General features: G+C 41.5%; 1 protein-coding gene across 1 annotated transcript; it reads left to right on the top strand.

Moving 5' to 3' along the window:
• Nucleotides 1-15,990, top strand: LOC133960914 (guanine nucleotide-binding protein subunit alpha-11-like). The gene is made up of 8 exons (XM_062395787.1): nt 1-174; nt 425-594; nt 3,886-4,070; nt 4,699-4,853; nt 7,405-7,533; nt 8,635-8,764; nt 9,443-9,596; nt 12,735-15,990. The coding sequence occupies exons 2-8, from the start codon at nt 447-449 to the stop codon at nt 12,938-12,940; spliced, it is 1,107 nt and encodes a 368-aa protein (XP_062251771.1). The 5' UTR covers nt 1-174; nt 425-446; the 3' UTR covers nt 12,941-15,990.
• The last annotated feature ends 243 nt before the right edge of the window (nt 15,991-16,233 follow it).

Here is a 16,233-nt window from a genome sequence, read left to right as displayed (position 1 = left end):
CCGCGCACCACCGAGGCTGCGCATTCCTCTGTAGGCGCGGCGGACTTTCCCGAGCCGACTGCCGCTGGAAACAGGACAGCTGCGCTTCAGCCACGGTGTGTGTGGACAGGGGACGCGGTGAGAAATGGAGCGCGGAGCTGCGCGTAAACGGGGAGAGTGACGGACTGACAGGAGGTAAGAAGCTGGAGGATTTCTGTCTGTAGCTCCAACACGTTCACACCGGCTCAGCAGCATGAGCGGATTTCCAAGTGAATATTGTAAAGTAACCAAAGTTCAGCTCTGACCTGTTGACAGTGAGTTTGGTCACAGCTTCAGAGAAACTCTGCTAGAATAAAAACCATTGACCGAGGACTGGATCCTACACGGCAGCTTGATTTTATTGTCAGTCCTTATCGGCTCATTACAGCTGAGTATTCATTAACAGTTTGGTGTCGGTGGCTGTGGCCATGGCCTGCTGGCAGTGGTGCCAGCGCACCTGTGTGTGCCTCATGAGCGAGGAGGAGAAGAAGTCCATGGCTGTGCACAAAGAGATCCAGAGGATCCTCAAGCAGCAGAAGAAGAAGGAGATGAAGGAAGTTAAAGTCCTCCTGCTGGGTCAGTGACTGCACTCACACAAACACAGACACAGACACATACACACAGACACACACACGCACACACACTTGTATGCAGCTATCCTCTTTATCCTACTTATTGACTTCTTTTCATTGTGGACAGCCATAACCAATTCATTCATGCCAAAGCCAAACCCTAACCCAACCACAAGTCACATTTAACCTCTAACCTTAACCATCAGAAAGGAAGTTTAGCCTCATAAGGACCAGGCTTTGGTTCCCATTAGCTCTACTGGTCCTGACAAAGTCAGCGTTTATTCTGGAAAAGGCTCAACAAATGGCACTAATTAAACAAATGAAAGAAATATAATTAACTTTGGATGTCACTGTGAGGAACACCCTGCAAACTGCTAGGCCTGTTTGATCGCCTGCAGCTGAGTGAGAAAGCATTGTAAAGCATGTGTCACCATCTGAGTATTTAAAGAATGGTCCAGACTGAGATTGGTTATACCTGAAAAACCACAGGGACTGTGGAGATGCACCGCCCTGGATCCTGAGGGCCGAGTTTCAGCCGCTTTAACTGGGTCCAGTGTGTAGGGTTTAGGTGAAAGGGATCTATTGGCAGAAACTGAAAATAAAATAATCCTAGTAACGTTTTCACTTCTCTGTTTCCTCTCAGTTGTACTAATTGTGGTTTTCTTTACTTTACACTTACAACTTATAATTTACAATTATATTTACAAATCGGGAGCGGGTCCTTACTATGGACGCATGCATTTTTTTTACTGTAGCCCAGACTGGACAAACTAAACACCTTTTGAGTTCTTATGACAACTGACGGCTGCCACAGGTTCTCTTTCGTGTTCGGAATGAGAGGCTGAGGTGAAAGGTTACCAGCTGCAACATGCAACTTCACCACTAGATTCTACGGAACCTTCATTGACTTCACACCTGACAGGAAGCAGCTGTGCAATTTAGCTTTGAGGCTTTAATGAGGTCAGGATAATAATAGCAGGTTATAAGAGCAGATTATTAGTTGAACTAAGAAAGCATTTTTGCCACTTTTATATCTAACTAGTTTACAGATTGATTGTTTTTAGGCATTTTGCATAATAACATAAGCCAAGTCCAGCATCTCAGTCGCAAAGATTTGCTGCTTTTTTATTATTGCTTTATATATATTATTTCTAATTGCATAGAAATACTGACACTTGTTTGTGCTGGGACCAGAACTATTAATAAACTTTTACAAACAATGTTTTATACAGTTTTGTGCAAGGATTAAAAGCAGTGTTAAGAAATTACTGAAAACTTTAGAAGATTTCTTCTACAGAATGATTATTCATATTCAGTCCTCTTGAACAACCAATCACAAGAGGTCATAGGTTCTGCATTCTGATGTTTCTGTGTGTAGTCTGTAATCAGAATAAGGGTTTATGTTTACCAATATGTGCTGATATGAAAGCTTTTATTTGACAGAATAAACAAAGATGTGAAGATGTGAATATACTTTTACATTTTACAAATATTAAGCCCCAATTAACCTTTCTTTGTCATAAGGGTTTGAAAACGACATTTATTTATCCTTATTTCTCCCTATTGGTCAGGCTCGGATTAGTTCAACTTATGGTTCAACAGTATTTGTCAGTCACATTGTTCCTCTAATGTTGTTTGCTGGGTTTCTTTTTCCAGTTTTGATCTTTTAGAGCTCAGCACCACTTAATTGCATGAATAGAAAGATTGCCTTGTTGAAATTCAACTTTTGGTGACTTGATTTTTATCACCACATATCTATTTTTGTTGATTAAAAACTCAATTTATTGGCAGTGGTGATATGTATTTTGAAAAAAAAAGAAATCAGTGCTAAATCTAACCCTATAGACGAGATGCAATATGTTCTCACAGCATATCCATTCATTTAACAGTCTGCTGTTTGTATGACTTTTACAGGCAGGACTAATACCACTGGTGGGGACTCTTATCAACTATCATTGATATCACAAAGCAGGCTCTCTTCATTACCTTAAATGAGAAATTCTTTGTTGCTACTGAAAAGCTGCATGATTGAATTCTTGCTCACAGTGGCAGCAGGATGTGATGTAAACACTAAAGGTCCAGTTGGCTCTATTTCAAAATTTAAAATCATGTTTCAGTAACCTTAAACTAATAGTTGTGTTTTTGTTACCTTAGAATTAGCCTTTTATATTTACGTCATGAGCAGCCATGTTCACCATCTAGCACCACCATGTTCTACAGTAGCCCGGAAAGGACAAACCACCTCTGGCTCTATGTGCAACTAAATCCCACACACTGAAGATTGAACATATTATCACTAATTGTAAACATGTTGACAACTGATTTGGAGACGTGTCTCTGGCCACCAGACTTAAAGGGAAGTTCACCCAGAAATAAGTGAATTGTCTGGGTGACTATCCCTTTGAGTCCAATATTCACTCTTCTTTTAGCTCTGTTTTTTGTCCTTTCTGTCTAATGTCTGTGAAATGCTTTGCTGTGATCACAGGGTATCACTTACTTTGTTTGTCTACTGTTTAGTCCCGGACAGTTTCAAACTGTTCACCAGAGCTTTCATGCTGAAAACAGGGTTGATGAGAACATGGGGAGAAAATATGAATGTTGCAGAACATAAAACCAAATAGTTGAAAGATGTTAAAATTGTTTGTAGAGAGTTGAGTAAGAGTTGGGTATTGTCTGTACTAGTCACTCTCAGCTACACCATTTTTGATCCATTGTTCACAGAGCAATATAGTTTAAAGCAGATTTCAAGTTTCAGGATTTTTTTCACCTTCTCAAACAATGTGCAAAAACCAGGCATGTTGAGGGGACTGCTGTCTGTGAGCTTGTGGAATTTGGTGAAGCGCGATTGAATTAATTTGTCTGTTGGGCGTTAGAGGTGATGTTTCCATTAGTTAATGATATTTCAGATACATTTTTAGAAGGAAGTTAAAGCTAGAATATTATATTATTTATACACATAAAAAGTGGAATCTGAAGTGCTGCGAACTGCCAAGTGCTCTTGCAGTCTACTACCAGACAGCCTGGAGCTTCATTGTAACTATCAGTAAATCACTGATTGAGACAGGGTCCAAGGCAGCAAGACACACACACACGCACATCGAGTTTCAGTTCACCTACTCTCCACGTCCTCAGATCGAGGGATGAAGCTGTAGAACCTGTAAAAGAAAACTTACAGACATAATACTACAATGGCCCCGATCAATGTGGACACAAACCGAGTTAGCCGTGCTGCTAACATATGTAGATTCGTAAACCTAGTTTGTGTTTTTGGTAATTTCATCTTTTGTTTGTGCAGGAACTGGCGAGAGTGGAAAGACCACCTTCATCCGACAAATGAGGATCATCCACGGGCGAGGCTTCTCAGAAGAGGAGAGGAAAACCTTTGCTAAATGTATCTTCCAGAACATCTTCTTGGCCATCAAGGCCATGACCGGCGCCATGACCACGCTCAGGATCCCCTACTCAAACCCAGAGAACGAGGTTAACTCACATCACCGGGTGTCAAAAAAGCAGACGTCCTATAAGACAAAAAATGTTTAGTGCCCGCATTAAACAAGAGACACCAAACACAGTAGCACTCACTAACTCACAAACATCTCTTTGCACACTCAGCAGGTTGTAGTTTACAAATAGAAGCATAACCATGAACATATCAAATGAACCGTTGAGCACGGCAAATGAAGAGGGACTAATTACACACAAAACGTCTGTGGCCCTGAGTTGCAAATCACAATGACGAATGGGAAAACCCAACACACAGCGAATCACAAAGCCTAGTTTAATCAAAAACACAACGAGATTAACTTCCACTGTAAAATGGCTGTCGTGAAGGATCGCTGCATTCCTTTGTTGTTTTCGTGGTACGGCACACATGTACGTCCTTGTCAGGTAGCAGGAACCTTATATTTTTTATTTCATAGTGTTTTCTTACTTGCCATTGTATTTTCTGTTGTGTTTTATTTGGTTTTGTGTTTTTGCATTTATTACTGTTGCGATCTCCTCAGGGCCAACGTAACAGGATGCACTCAGGAGTTCAGAGAGTTGAGAGTTGTGTTAAACGTGACACACAAATCAGCATGTGCTGACGTCTTCTCTCGCTGTCTTTCAGATGTTCGCCAAGTGGCTGCAGGACGTAAACACAGTGCATATCACCCAGCTGGAACGGGGCTACGTGGAGGCGATCCGCCGCCTCTGGGCCGACCCGGGCATCCGTGTCTGTTACAGGCGCCGCTGCGAGTACCAACTCCTGGACTCCACAGAGTAGTGAGTACTGTCAGTGAGCTGCTGTCGACACTGCACCACACCCTGAGCCAGGGCTGGGAATTTGAGAGTGTCACATGGTGAAGCATTGTCAGAGCAAGTTGCCAAAGATTGTATCACTATACAGGAATCTATGATGGTCAGGAGACAATATCAGCGAGACATCACAGCACAATGCCTGTGGAAATAGAAGAAAACACACCTGTAAATGGCTTAATATACTGTATCAAAAAACACAAATCATACTTTGTATTTATTTACTTCTTACTTTAGAGACAAGGACAAATAGTTGTGATAGGAGAATATGGTATACATACTGTATTTTCTTAGTTGGATCAAATTTTTCCCAAAAACAACTGGACCATTTACCATGATCCATTATTTTTTAGCTCGTTTATATAAATATAATTAACTGGATCAAAACAAAAAAAAATGATCAAAAGAGCAAACAAATAAAAAAAAATAAAAAATGAATGAATGTGTGCCAAATGCATAATGAGTGGGAACAGGTTTTGTGTTAACCAGAGTTGAACCTCTTTATTTAATGATATTCCATGAATCTTTACTGTAAAACAAAGTATGGCTAAATAGCACAAGGCATAACAACATGTGTCAATCTTCTGGAATAGAAAACTGGTATAAACCAAAAAATGACTCAGCACAACACTTAAATAGCCATGGTAAAGAAAGGAAGCAACCGTGGGAAAAAAACATTGCATTATTATTATTACACACGTATTAATAAGATCATTTTTTTCCTGCTATTGAATCTCAAGAGGACATGTAGCGACATAATGCTGCATCGTTACCACATGTGACCTTTGCACCATAACTCCCAAGTGGAAGCACAACAAAGAGACTCAGATGAGTTGTTTTATAAGCTTGTGCTCCTCACACTGCGTCTCATCCCGCATGTTTTGAATGTTTGAAAACCAACTAATATAGTGATAAATCAGTCGTTTTTAAAATCCAATAATCACAAGAAAATTATGAACGTCTTTGGATTCTTGATGGGATAAAACAAATGCTCTGAGAATGTTTTGAGGCATTTTACTGACCAAACAATAGGTAGTTAACAGACAGACAGAAGGACATGCCTGTGCTGTAGCAGCAACATAAAAGATAAAGAACACAACAAAACAGTACAAAATATAAATAACAAAAAATATAAAGTATATACACAATATATATTTATAGAATGCAATATGGTTTCAATGAAAGTATTCATTACATTACATGTCATTTAGCTGACGCCTTTATCCAAAGCGACTTACATTTTTTAGAACACTCATCATTTTACGAGGGGCCATCTAGGGGTTCAGTATCTTGCCAAGGATACTTAGGCATGCAGATGGGATAGAGTGGGATTTGAACCGGCGACCTTCATTTTGCAGAGCACCCGCTCTATCCCCTAGGCCACGCTCTCCATAAATTTGTATTTGCATTTGTGTTGTCTTTAACACCTATTAGTCTGTACTCAGACCACAAGAGGGGGCTAACTCTTCACACACGTCAAAGCAATTGATCATTTCTCTGCCGTGTTGAAACCTGCAGTTGACATATAAGAGTCTTTTTAAGGGAAATAGAAAAAAATGAACTGTGGGACAACAATATTGTCAGTAAGCACCACAGAGTCAACATCATTTGAATCGGCATGAAAAGATAAAAACACAGAGTAGGTGCGAGTGTCGGAGGTATCAGAGAACAAAGCCTGGGCTCAGCCTTCCTCTTCTGTGTTCTCTCTTTTCAACTGCAGCTCTGTGTTTACCCAGCAGCTCAATCATTGTGGTGTGAGCTTGATAAGAGACGTCCAGTCAACATGAACTAATGACAGCTTGTATCAACACGAGCCATAAAGCTGTATTCTGTACACAGGCTGATATGGACTCACCCCAGTCCCTCCTTGTGTTTTTAATCACTTGTGGAGATGGCTCAGTGAGCACCTCCAGGTGCATAGATGTATGTCTGGTTTGGTCTTTATGGTTCATCACATGTGTTCAGGAAAAAATAAATGCTGAAAAGCGAATGGTTGTCTCTGGTTGCTGTGGGGAGACCCCGGTGGTATCGACATGTGCACAGTTGCCACTCAGGAAACATAAAGTCCAGACCAAACATGAATCTCTGCACTTTCTGCTGGCGCCTTGGATTCACAGCTCTGTCCCTCAGTGTCTCTCACCATGTGTGTCCGTGTTCCTCTGCCTGTGGGTCTCTCTCTCTCTCTCTCTCTCTCTCTCTCTCTCTCTCTCTCTCTCTCTCTCTCTCGCTCTCTCTCGCGCTCTCTCTGGCAGCTCAGCTGCTGCCTTCTGAATCCAAGGAGGGTTGATTGGCAAACTAGTCTCCGGTCTGCCAGTCCCCTCTCCCTGGTTCACCTGGAGAGCTCACTGAGCCACCTCCACATCACTGATTTACTTCTATCATCATCACCGTTCTTCACCTCACTTCAGTTTGTTGCCCATGGGACAGGCTGGATGTGACATAAACACAGAAAGTTTGTTTTACTCATCTAGTGTCAGTAACACTATCTTTTTTTCTTTCCCACCTCCCTCTCTTTCAGCTACATGAGTAATCTGGATCGCATCGCCGTCCAAGACTACATCCCCACAGAACAGGACGTGCTGCGAGTTCGATTCCCCACCACAGGCATCCACGACTATTCCTTCACCATCAAGCCTGTCACGCTAAGGTGGCCAATCCTCAGATCACCAGTGTGTCACAGAAACAAACCACACTCTTGACTCTGACAGAGGCCTTGTCTGCTCGCGCCTCTTTGTAGGATCACATTACTCATCACCTCTGTACAGAGCTCGTCCCGGGAAGTGAGGTGGAGCTCTGAGTGATTTTCTTTGACCTTGTATTGATGTTGTTTCTCTCGGAGATTAGCAGGATATTTAACAGCCTAGAAGATCAAAGTTCACTTACCGCACAAGGGAAACAGTTCCCCAAGGAAATCACACCTTTTCTTTAATCATGAGACAGAGCTCAGAATAAAACAAGATAAACTGATGAAGGCATTTTGCTTGATTTCTTAACATAGGCTGTTAATAATGACAGACGATCCACATCCTCCCACTATAGAGAAATTAAGTATCCTGCAGAGGCGCTTGGGGGATGGAGCCATGGACCAAGGTCCCGTAGATATACTCACTCTGCCAATCTCTGCCATGACATTTTCCTACCTGTTTTATAACATCAAAAATTACTTGAGGAGGCAGGGTTTATGAGCTATACCACAGCAAGCCACAAGGTGGCTATTGGGAAAGTTTGACTTTACTTTTCGGGGAGCTCACATGTGGTCCATCTATATAAAAATATAAAAAATAATCTACTTTTTAAATCACAAAATAAAATTCTGAATGAGGATGTATTGGATCAGCATACCTCTTCCTGAACATGATAGTTCCCCTTGAAAAATGAAATCTCAATTTTAGTTTCAATAAAAATAAATTTCTGGTTTCACAAGTATTTTCCTTTGCTTTCACTCAAATTTAAAGAAGAACCACCATTGCAATGTTTTGTCTCCTTACATCAGAATAAAGTTTTGCTGACACATCACACAGGGACTGAAAGTTTAAAACGTCTGAAATTTAGTTTTAATTTAATTTAATTTTTTTTCAAATCTAAAGCAGTAGCAAATATGTGTCTATAAATTCGTAGTTACTGCTCCGTAAAGCTGCACTCTGGGTTAATTCAAACAGTATCAGTGTAAATATGAAGACTCGTAAAGTCTTTACATACTGCTGCATACTCTGACATCTCTTTATTCCTCTGCTGTGGTCCCTGACAGGATTGTGGACGTGGGCGGTCAGAAGTCAGAGCGTCGGAAGTGGATACACTGCTTTGAAAATGTCATCTCCCTCATCTTCCTGGCCTCCCTCAGCGAGTATGACCAGGTCCTCGAGGAGAGAGAAGACATAGTAAGTTCCTGTTTGTGTGTGGGGGGGCTTTTTGTCTGTGTACCTCTGTCAGTCCACCACTGCAGAATGTGAGCCAACTACCTACCTACCTACCTACCCACCTACATAATTATACCACACTACCTACCTACATAACTAAATCCTTTACTTATTCACCAATACCATAATTTACAAATACTCAATTAACAAAAAGTCTGTCATTCAAAATTTACTTGGTGCAGCACTGTCCATCCATCCATCCATCTGTAAATCCAACTGCAGTCATTTCATTTTTCCACCACCAGGTCTCACCCTTGTACAAGAAAACCTCTACCCCCCCCCCCCACACACACACACACACAACCCTAACCCTGTCGCCTTCTGTCCACTTCCTCCCCCCCATCCTGTCACTAAGCCCTTTATCTCTCCCAGCCACTTTTCAGTCTGCCAACACGTTCATTAACCTCCACTGTGGCCTGCATGCTCTAGACCTCACCTCTCCCTATACCCCCCCCCCCCTTTTTCTTTGAAAGGACCGCTTCCTCTCTGTGCGTCAACCTCAGTCATCTGAATCCACCCAGGCATCACAGAGAACAATTTGAACTCCATGTCAGAGTCTCAAACACTTAAAAACCCGAACAATGAGCACAATGTCAAAGTTCAGTGACACAGTGAAATATCTCCCTCTCTGTGTTTCAGAACCGAATGGAAGAGAGTCTGGCTCTTTTCTACACCACCATCCATTCCCCCTGGTTCCTCAAAACCTCCATTATCCTCTTCCTCAACAAGACTGACATCCTGGCTGACAAAATCCAGACCTCCGATCTGCAGAAATACTTCCCCAGCTTCACAGGTAAGCTTGTATCCTATATAGCGAGGTAAAGTAGTAGGACTTGTTGGATAAACTAGTTTAGCGGTTGAACTAATTGGTTGATGGCTCAGAAGTCCGACAAGTGTTTTAGATGTGAAATATGTGGATTTTTGAATTCAGACTGAACAAACACTCATGGGTGGAAATCTGCTACACGTTCATGACCTTCACAGGATGAATTCCAGTATCTTTTGTTGTCTGTTAGCTTTTCCTCCAGCACAATTTTAGACACTTTACTTTAGTTAGGGTTCCAAGACCTGAGGCGTTTTGTAACTTGGCTCAAATACAGGTGTGAGCACTGACAAGGGGATTTACACCATTGACTGTGTTTAAAGATGAGTTACATGACGGCAAAGACTCTTGATCGCCCCCTTAACCCTAACCCTAACCCTGGTTGGCTGCAGTATAGTAAATAAATCCCACATCTTCCCTTTCTTCCTTTACCAAACTATAAAAATCAAAGTACATTTCAACGTAAAATGTTCCTAATGATGTCTTATTTATTAGTTGTTATTGTGCTGGTGTTTGTTCAATTGTTCGCCTTTCGGGCAAGTTTGGTTTTTGAGGTGAAACATCATGATTGACACTTGATGCTGACTCGTGATTGGTCGAGCCTGTGCAAAAAAAATTGGTACAAAGGGACGAAATGGAGTTGCATCGTCCATCTTTACATACAGTCTATAATTTAACCGTATTGGAGGAAAAGCCCGGGTGCAGAGACAGGTCAGCAGCAGATTTCACCAACGTAAACAAGTACGACTGCAGCTCCTGTGGTTGTCTGACAAAACAAGGGTTGTGAGGATGTTTTCTCCGGCCAGATTGCTCTTAGCATGCAGCTATCTCCTCACCTCCTACTGCATCCGATGCAAAATAATGTATCATTTCAAAAAGTTAATTTGCAAAGTGAAATTTAGCATTATCTTTTTTTTTATTATTGTTTGTTTGAGTCTTTTTTTCTTTCTTTCTTTCCTCCCTATTTCCTGTGAGTCTACACACATACAGAACATGAACGCACAAATGTACACACACATGCACACAAATGAGTGACTTCCAGGTACTCAGTGTGCTTAATGATGCGGCTGCAGCCTGTAGCCTCCGTGGTGTGAAAGGCTGTTCAGCAGCACCCTGACAGTCCCCCGTCCCCCGTCCCCGCCCCCTCCACCTCCGTCCTCTCTCCTTCTGTTACCCATGGCAACTACGGACAGATACTGTGCTTCCTGCAATCCCTGCATCCCCCCCTCCCAACCCCCAGGTGCACATGTGTTAATACGTGTGTGCAAGGAGGGACTTCAAGTGAATATTAGTGTGTGTGTGTGTGTGTTTGTGTGTGTGTGTGTGTGTTTGTGTGTGTGTGTGTGGCTTAAAATAATGACTCACACAGGGTCAAGCTCCGTGATGTCAATTTAACCTTAACAACAGTTCTGAGCGGCTCCGACCACTGGCTGCTATTTGTTGCTAATGTCGCCATGTCCCTGTTTGGAGACAGTGTGGCCCGTCTCACTGCTGCTGTAGCTTCACTTGAATGCTCCTGATGTTAATTAGTAAGAGATGTGGAGATTTGGACCGGACCACTAAACTGATTTGTCAATTCAATTATTAGTCTGTTAACACAAAACTATCAGTTTTATCTGTGTTTGTTGTTTGTCTGATAGTTAGCAGCTTAACAAAAAAAACTATTACATTTTGTTGGGGATCCATATCAGGGCTGGATCCTGGAACCTTCTTTAAAACTGCAAGATTTAAGGCTGCAATTAACAATAATTTTTTAATAAGCTAAACCGCTTATTAGATTATGTTGTCATTAATTAAAACTTCCCTTGGACCATATCATCTATTTAGATTTATTTTACAACCAGTCCAATACCTGGAAACATTCTGTTTATAATCATATGTGACGCAAAAAAATATGATTACTGAATTGATAATCAAGAATTGATAATCATATAGTTACCTTCTTTTTTCTCATTCTTGTCAAATTTGTCTCTTTGGGTTTTGGACTGTTGGTTGAACTAACTTTTATCTGATTTGGCATCAGATATATTAATTAATTTATTGAAAGAATGAATTTTTTTTATCATCCAAATCAAGTGGACTGTTATTTAAGTGCTTTGCAGCTTTGGCTTTAACATCATCACAGAGGGAGTTGCCTCTCGATTGATTTGATAAGACTGTTTGTCCAGGATGTTTGTTTCATGTGACATTATTTGTAGTAGGAGATGCACACAAACTTTGAATGTTGACAGAATTTTACAAATATTAAGCCTTTGCGTCTATAGAACGTTTAATTTAGACTACATCCTTATTATGACATTTTAGTTGAAAAACAGCATTTTCAAACCTAAAATGATCTCTGTTCACATGAGCCTGTTGGCTCGGCATCACTTATCATCCCTGTCCACACCGACTTATGCCTGAAAACGCATTTAACGTGACCAATCACGTATTCTGGGAATAGCTTTAATAACACTGTGTCCTACACGTGTAAGCAGGTGTATCATTGCAAAATACAGTATTTGAATGCACCAAAACTGTTAGCAAAGACCACAGCCAGGTGTTTTCTTCTGGAAGGGGGCCACATGAAAAGAGTCAGATGAATTAGTTTAGTCTACATGGTGACCAAAAAGACCCAATTATATAACCTCTCAGTTTGTGCCTGTCCAGACTCAAATGCAGCGCTGGAGTTTTCAAACCACGATTTGACCAGTAGCTTCTCGAAACCTCTCTGTTTTAGTTGTTTGAGCATGACGCAAAGCGCATCCATAGCCGAGGGGATGCGTTTTCAGATAAAAATGTAGTATTGATGTGACTTACACACAAATTCTAATGTCCTCCTCCTTATTTTCATCTGTTACTACCAATTTATTCAAGCTGAGTTTTGGCTGAAACTAACAACTATTTTCACTATAAATCAATATGTTGGTTATTGTGTCATTTAATTGATTTGGTCTGAACTAAACAAAAATTTGGCCTTATAAAGCTTTTTGTTGATTTACTATCACATAAGACATTAAAATCCTGGAACAAGGGATCATCTCAATCAATAATAACTGACCTGAATTCTTACTTTGCCTTTTTTGTTGTCCACTTCCATTGCTCATCTCCTTCTCACCCCTGTAACAGGTAAGAGGCAAGACCCTGAGGAAGCAAAGAAGTTCATCCGTAAGATGTACGAGCAGCAGGCGAGGAAACGTGACCAGTCGGTGGAGTGGAAGACTCTTTACCCACACTTCACCTGCGCCACCGACACCAACAACATCCGCAGGGTCTTCAACGATGTCAAGGACACAGTGCTGCTCAAATCTCTTGAGGAATATGGAATCATGTGAACTTTTACTTTGTTTATAATTGTTGGCTTGTAAGAGTGGAAGCTCTGATGGACACCAACGATTCATCTAAAGTCCGGACAATCTCCTCCTCCTCTTCACACTCATCACTTCACACCTCGATGAAGAAGCAGGTGCAGAAAGGGAATGGATTGTACTCATCGTTGCCACACTCTCTCCTCTTCCTCCCAAGTAGAAAACAGGAGAAGGTTTTGGGAGGACTCTGCAGGGAGACGTAACAAGACCGGGGGGGTGTTTCATCAGGGAGAGAGGATCCTGTTCTTCCCCTTAGCCAGCAGCTTTTCTGCCCATTTTGATTTTGTCGTTCTATTGTTTGTTTTCTTTTGGTTCTTGTTTTTCTTCAGAGTTTAGAGTTTGGGTCATGCAGTGACTGAACGAATCCACAATTGAAGAAGGAGCAGAAATGCTATGAAGTGCTGTGCTGCCATTAACAGAGTAAGAAGTTGTACAAGAGAAGATGGGGCCACGCGTGGGCACACCACCAATGTCACACACATTTTAAATGCTTTATTACCGTCAAGGGTAGCTCCTGCTTGCACACACTCCAACACATACTGCAAAAACACAAATGCTTCCATCATGTCCTGTGTACGGCAATACATAAGGTCCAACTACTCCACTCTTTATCCCCACATAGTTCAATTGTTTAGGCCTGGAGTTGTCCCACACTAAACACAGTCATCAAGCGCATGTACTGCATGGGATGATGGCACGTGGGTGGTCGGCTCCTGTTTGGCAAATCTGTGCCAAAGGTATGTCATAGCATTACTGCGCTTCAACCAAAGGTGCTAAAATCTGCTTTGTGCTATTAGGGTCATATTCACCATTTACCACATGGACCCCATGTATACTCACATCCAGATTACACCTTTCCGAGAGCATTGCATGTTTGTCAAAAATCTGTTTTGGGATATTTGGGGAAATTTAAGCTCACATCCATTTTGTTCGGGCCACAGAAGGCCAGAGGTCATTGCCTGATCCACATTGGCATACTATCTGGGATCCTGAACCTTGTCTGTGATTAATGCCACCAGAGTTGATTGTCCAAATCCCCATTGATTATAGCTAAATTGCATCCACTGCCTATCTCCTTTTATTAATCTCCAGTCTTTGTTTTACAGTGTGACTGTAAAAGTCCACACATTCTTACTGTGTTAAACGGTTTACTACGTTTAGTCCTGTGTTACATGTGGGCAAAGTGCAGGCTGTGTGCTCTAAAGTGGATGGATATGTATTGCACCTGTAAATGCTTCCACAGACTACAGGCTGTGGATCACAAAGAAAAAAAAAATAAATCACAATAGGTGTGATGCGATGTGTAATAAATCCTCCAGGAAATATATACATAATAGCTTTTTTTAAAGTTTTGAGGATATAAGGGTTTTACTTTAAAAAGAATGTCACTTTTGAACTAATAAATTAGCTTATCTTAGCCAGAGTTAAAATGTGCTGTGAAGCAGATCATCACTGGTACAGGAGGCAGAAAAGATGTTACCTTTCCCTGTTTGCCTTCAGGGCGTCGCTACGATGCTAGCTCCTACCTTGTTTAGCTAGCTAATTAGCTGCAGCTCCACATGCTAACGTGTTACCTCGTTTCCCTCCCTCAGGGAATATTGGTTGTGTGCATAACCTCCAGCTTTGGTGGTTAAGAGATCCACTTGTTCATGGCTCACACCTGCTCTGGTGCTCAAGACACTGAGCTGCAGCCTGCAGTTTTTTAAATGGTAACAGAGGGAAAGGGTCCCCAAAAAGCGCCATGAAGTTGAATTGAATTTAAATGTTTTTTAAATTTGTATTGCCTGTTACTTTATTTAAAGAATGGATTGCATCGTAAGACAATTGAGTCGCTCAAAGTGACAAATCACCTTTTTTTGGTGCAATTTTCTGGCCAGCCACCAATGATTTGGTACAAGAAGCAGTTTTGAGCTCAAAAGTTCTTTCAGTCACTCTACATTGTCTATCCAGCACCAAATGTGATTCATACTCCGTTTAAGATGAGCATGTGAATTGGCCTGGACCAAAAATAGAGCTAAAAAGAGCTTTTTATCAAACTATATCTTCAACAACTCTGCAGCCAATGCTTCCTGTGTCCAGTGGGGCTTGTTTACCTTCCTGTTTACACCAGCATGTGCATGCACGTGAGGGTTCACTTGATATGTTACCTTTTCAAGGAAATTTGTGTGGACAGGGATTCAAACGGATACGAAGCCAAAGATCGTTGTAGTGGTTTGGATGTAGCCTAGTCGAGCCTCTGAGACTGAGAGGATTCTGCACCGGTTCCTTTATCTGTCTTTGGTCAATTTTTTCTGCCAGCCCTGGAGAAAAATAAGACACTTTATTAAAATCAATACCATCAATTTAAGCTCTAATCACACTTGGTGGCTGACAGGTTTTAAAAAGGTCACAAATTAAAAAAAAGCGAGGCTGAGAAAACGACGGTGGGCAAAAAAAATCTGCGTGATCTCCTTGTGTGTCCTATTTATATCAATGTGTGGAGAGGGGAATTCTATGTTGGTCCGGAGCTTGAGCTCTACCCTTGTGTGCGTCACTGGGTGTTGAGTGTGTGTTGAGTGGAAAATGACATTGAAATTTAGTAAATTAACTGACCTAGATGGGAAGCTAATATCAGTTCACAATGTGTCTGTGACGAGGTTCCGGCTGCTGTTTTGTTGATTGTACATAACATGTTTTGATCTCTCCACGGCTGCTTCATGTATGCAGATGTGGTAGCTACATAGTTGAGTCTTCATGATGCCTTCAAACACAAATGTCAGAGTTTTACTGTACATTAACCGATGACTACTACACTTTTGATTGATTTTTAACTGCTGTATTTTAAAATATTTTTTACCAACAGCACATAAACTGTGACTAGAGAAGGTGTTTGCTAGTGAACTACCTTATTTTGTGACGGGAGACCTCCTCTCATACGGTGACAGCAAATATTTTACTGTAGATTCGGGTGAAGGACGTGGGCAAATATGTATTTTTCTAGCTAACATTAAAAACAAGCGTCTGTACACGCACTCGTCTGCCTGCTTCTGTTTGTCTTCCTTGGCAGATGTGGCCAGAGAGTCTGTCCATCATGATGTGTTTTCTTTTCGTCACACGGACGAGCATGTTCTCGCAGGCTGTAATCACACACTCGCTGTGACCCACAGCTTGCAAATGATACACTGCAGGCTCTGCATCAGACTGACATTTGGGATCTTGTAACACACGGCACATGGTGCGGACCTTGAGAGCTCCCCAGCAAACAAAGTCATGGAGGAGAA

This window comes from Platichthys flesus, chromosome 9 (assembly GCF_949316205.1).
Source record: "Platichthys flesus chromosome 9, fPlaFle2.1, whole genome shotgun sequence".
NCBI classification, from domain to species: domain Eukaryota; kingdom Metazoa; phylum Chordata; class Actinopteri; order Pleuronectiformes; family Pleuronectidae; genus Platichthys; species Platichthys flesus.
This window is presented reverse-complemented; position numbering and strand designations above follow the sequence as displayed.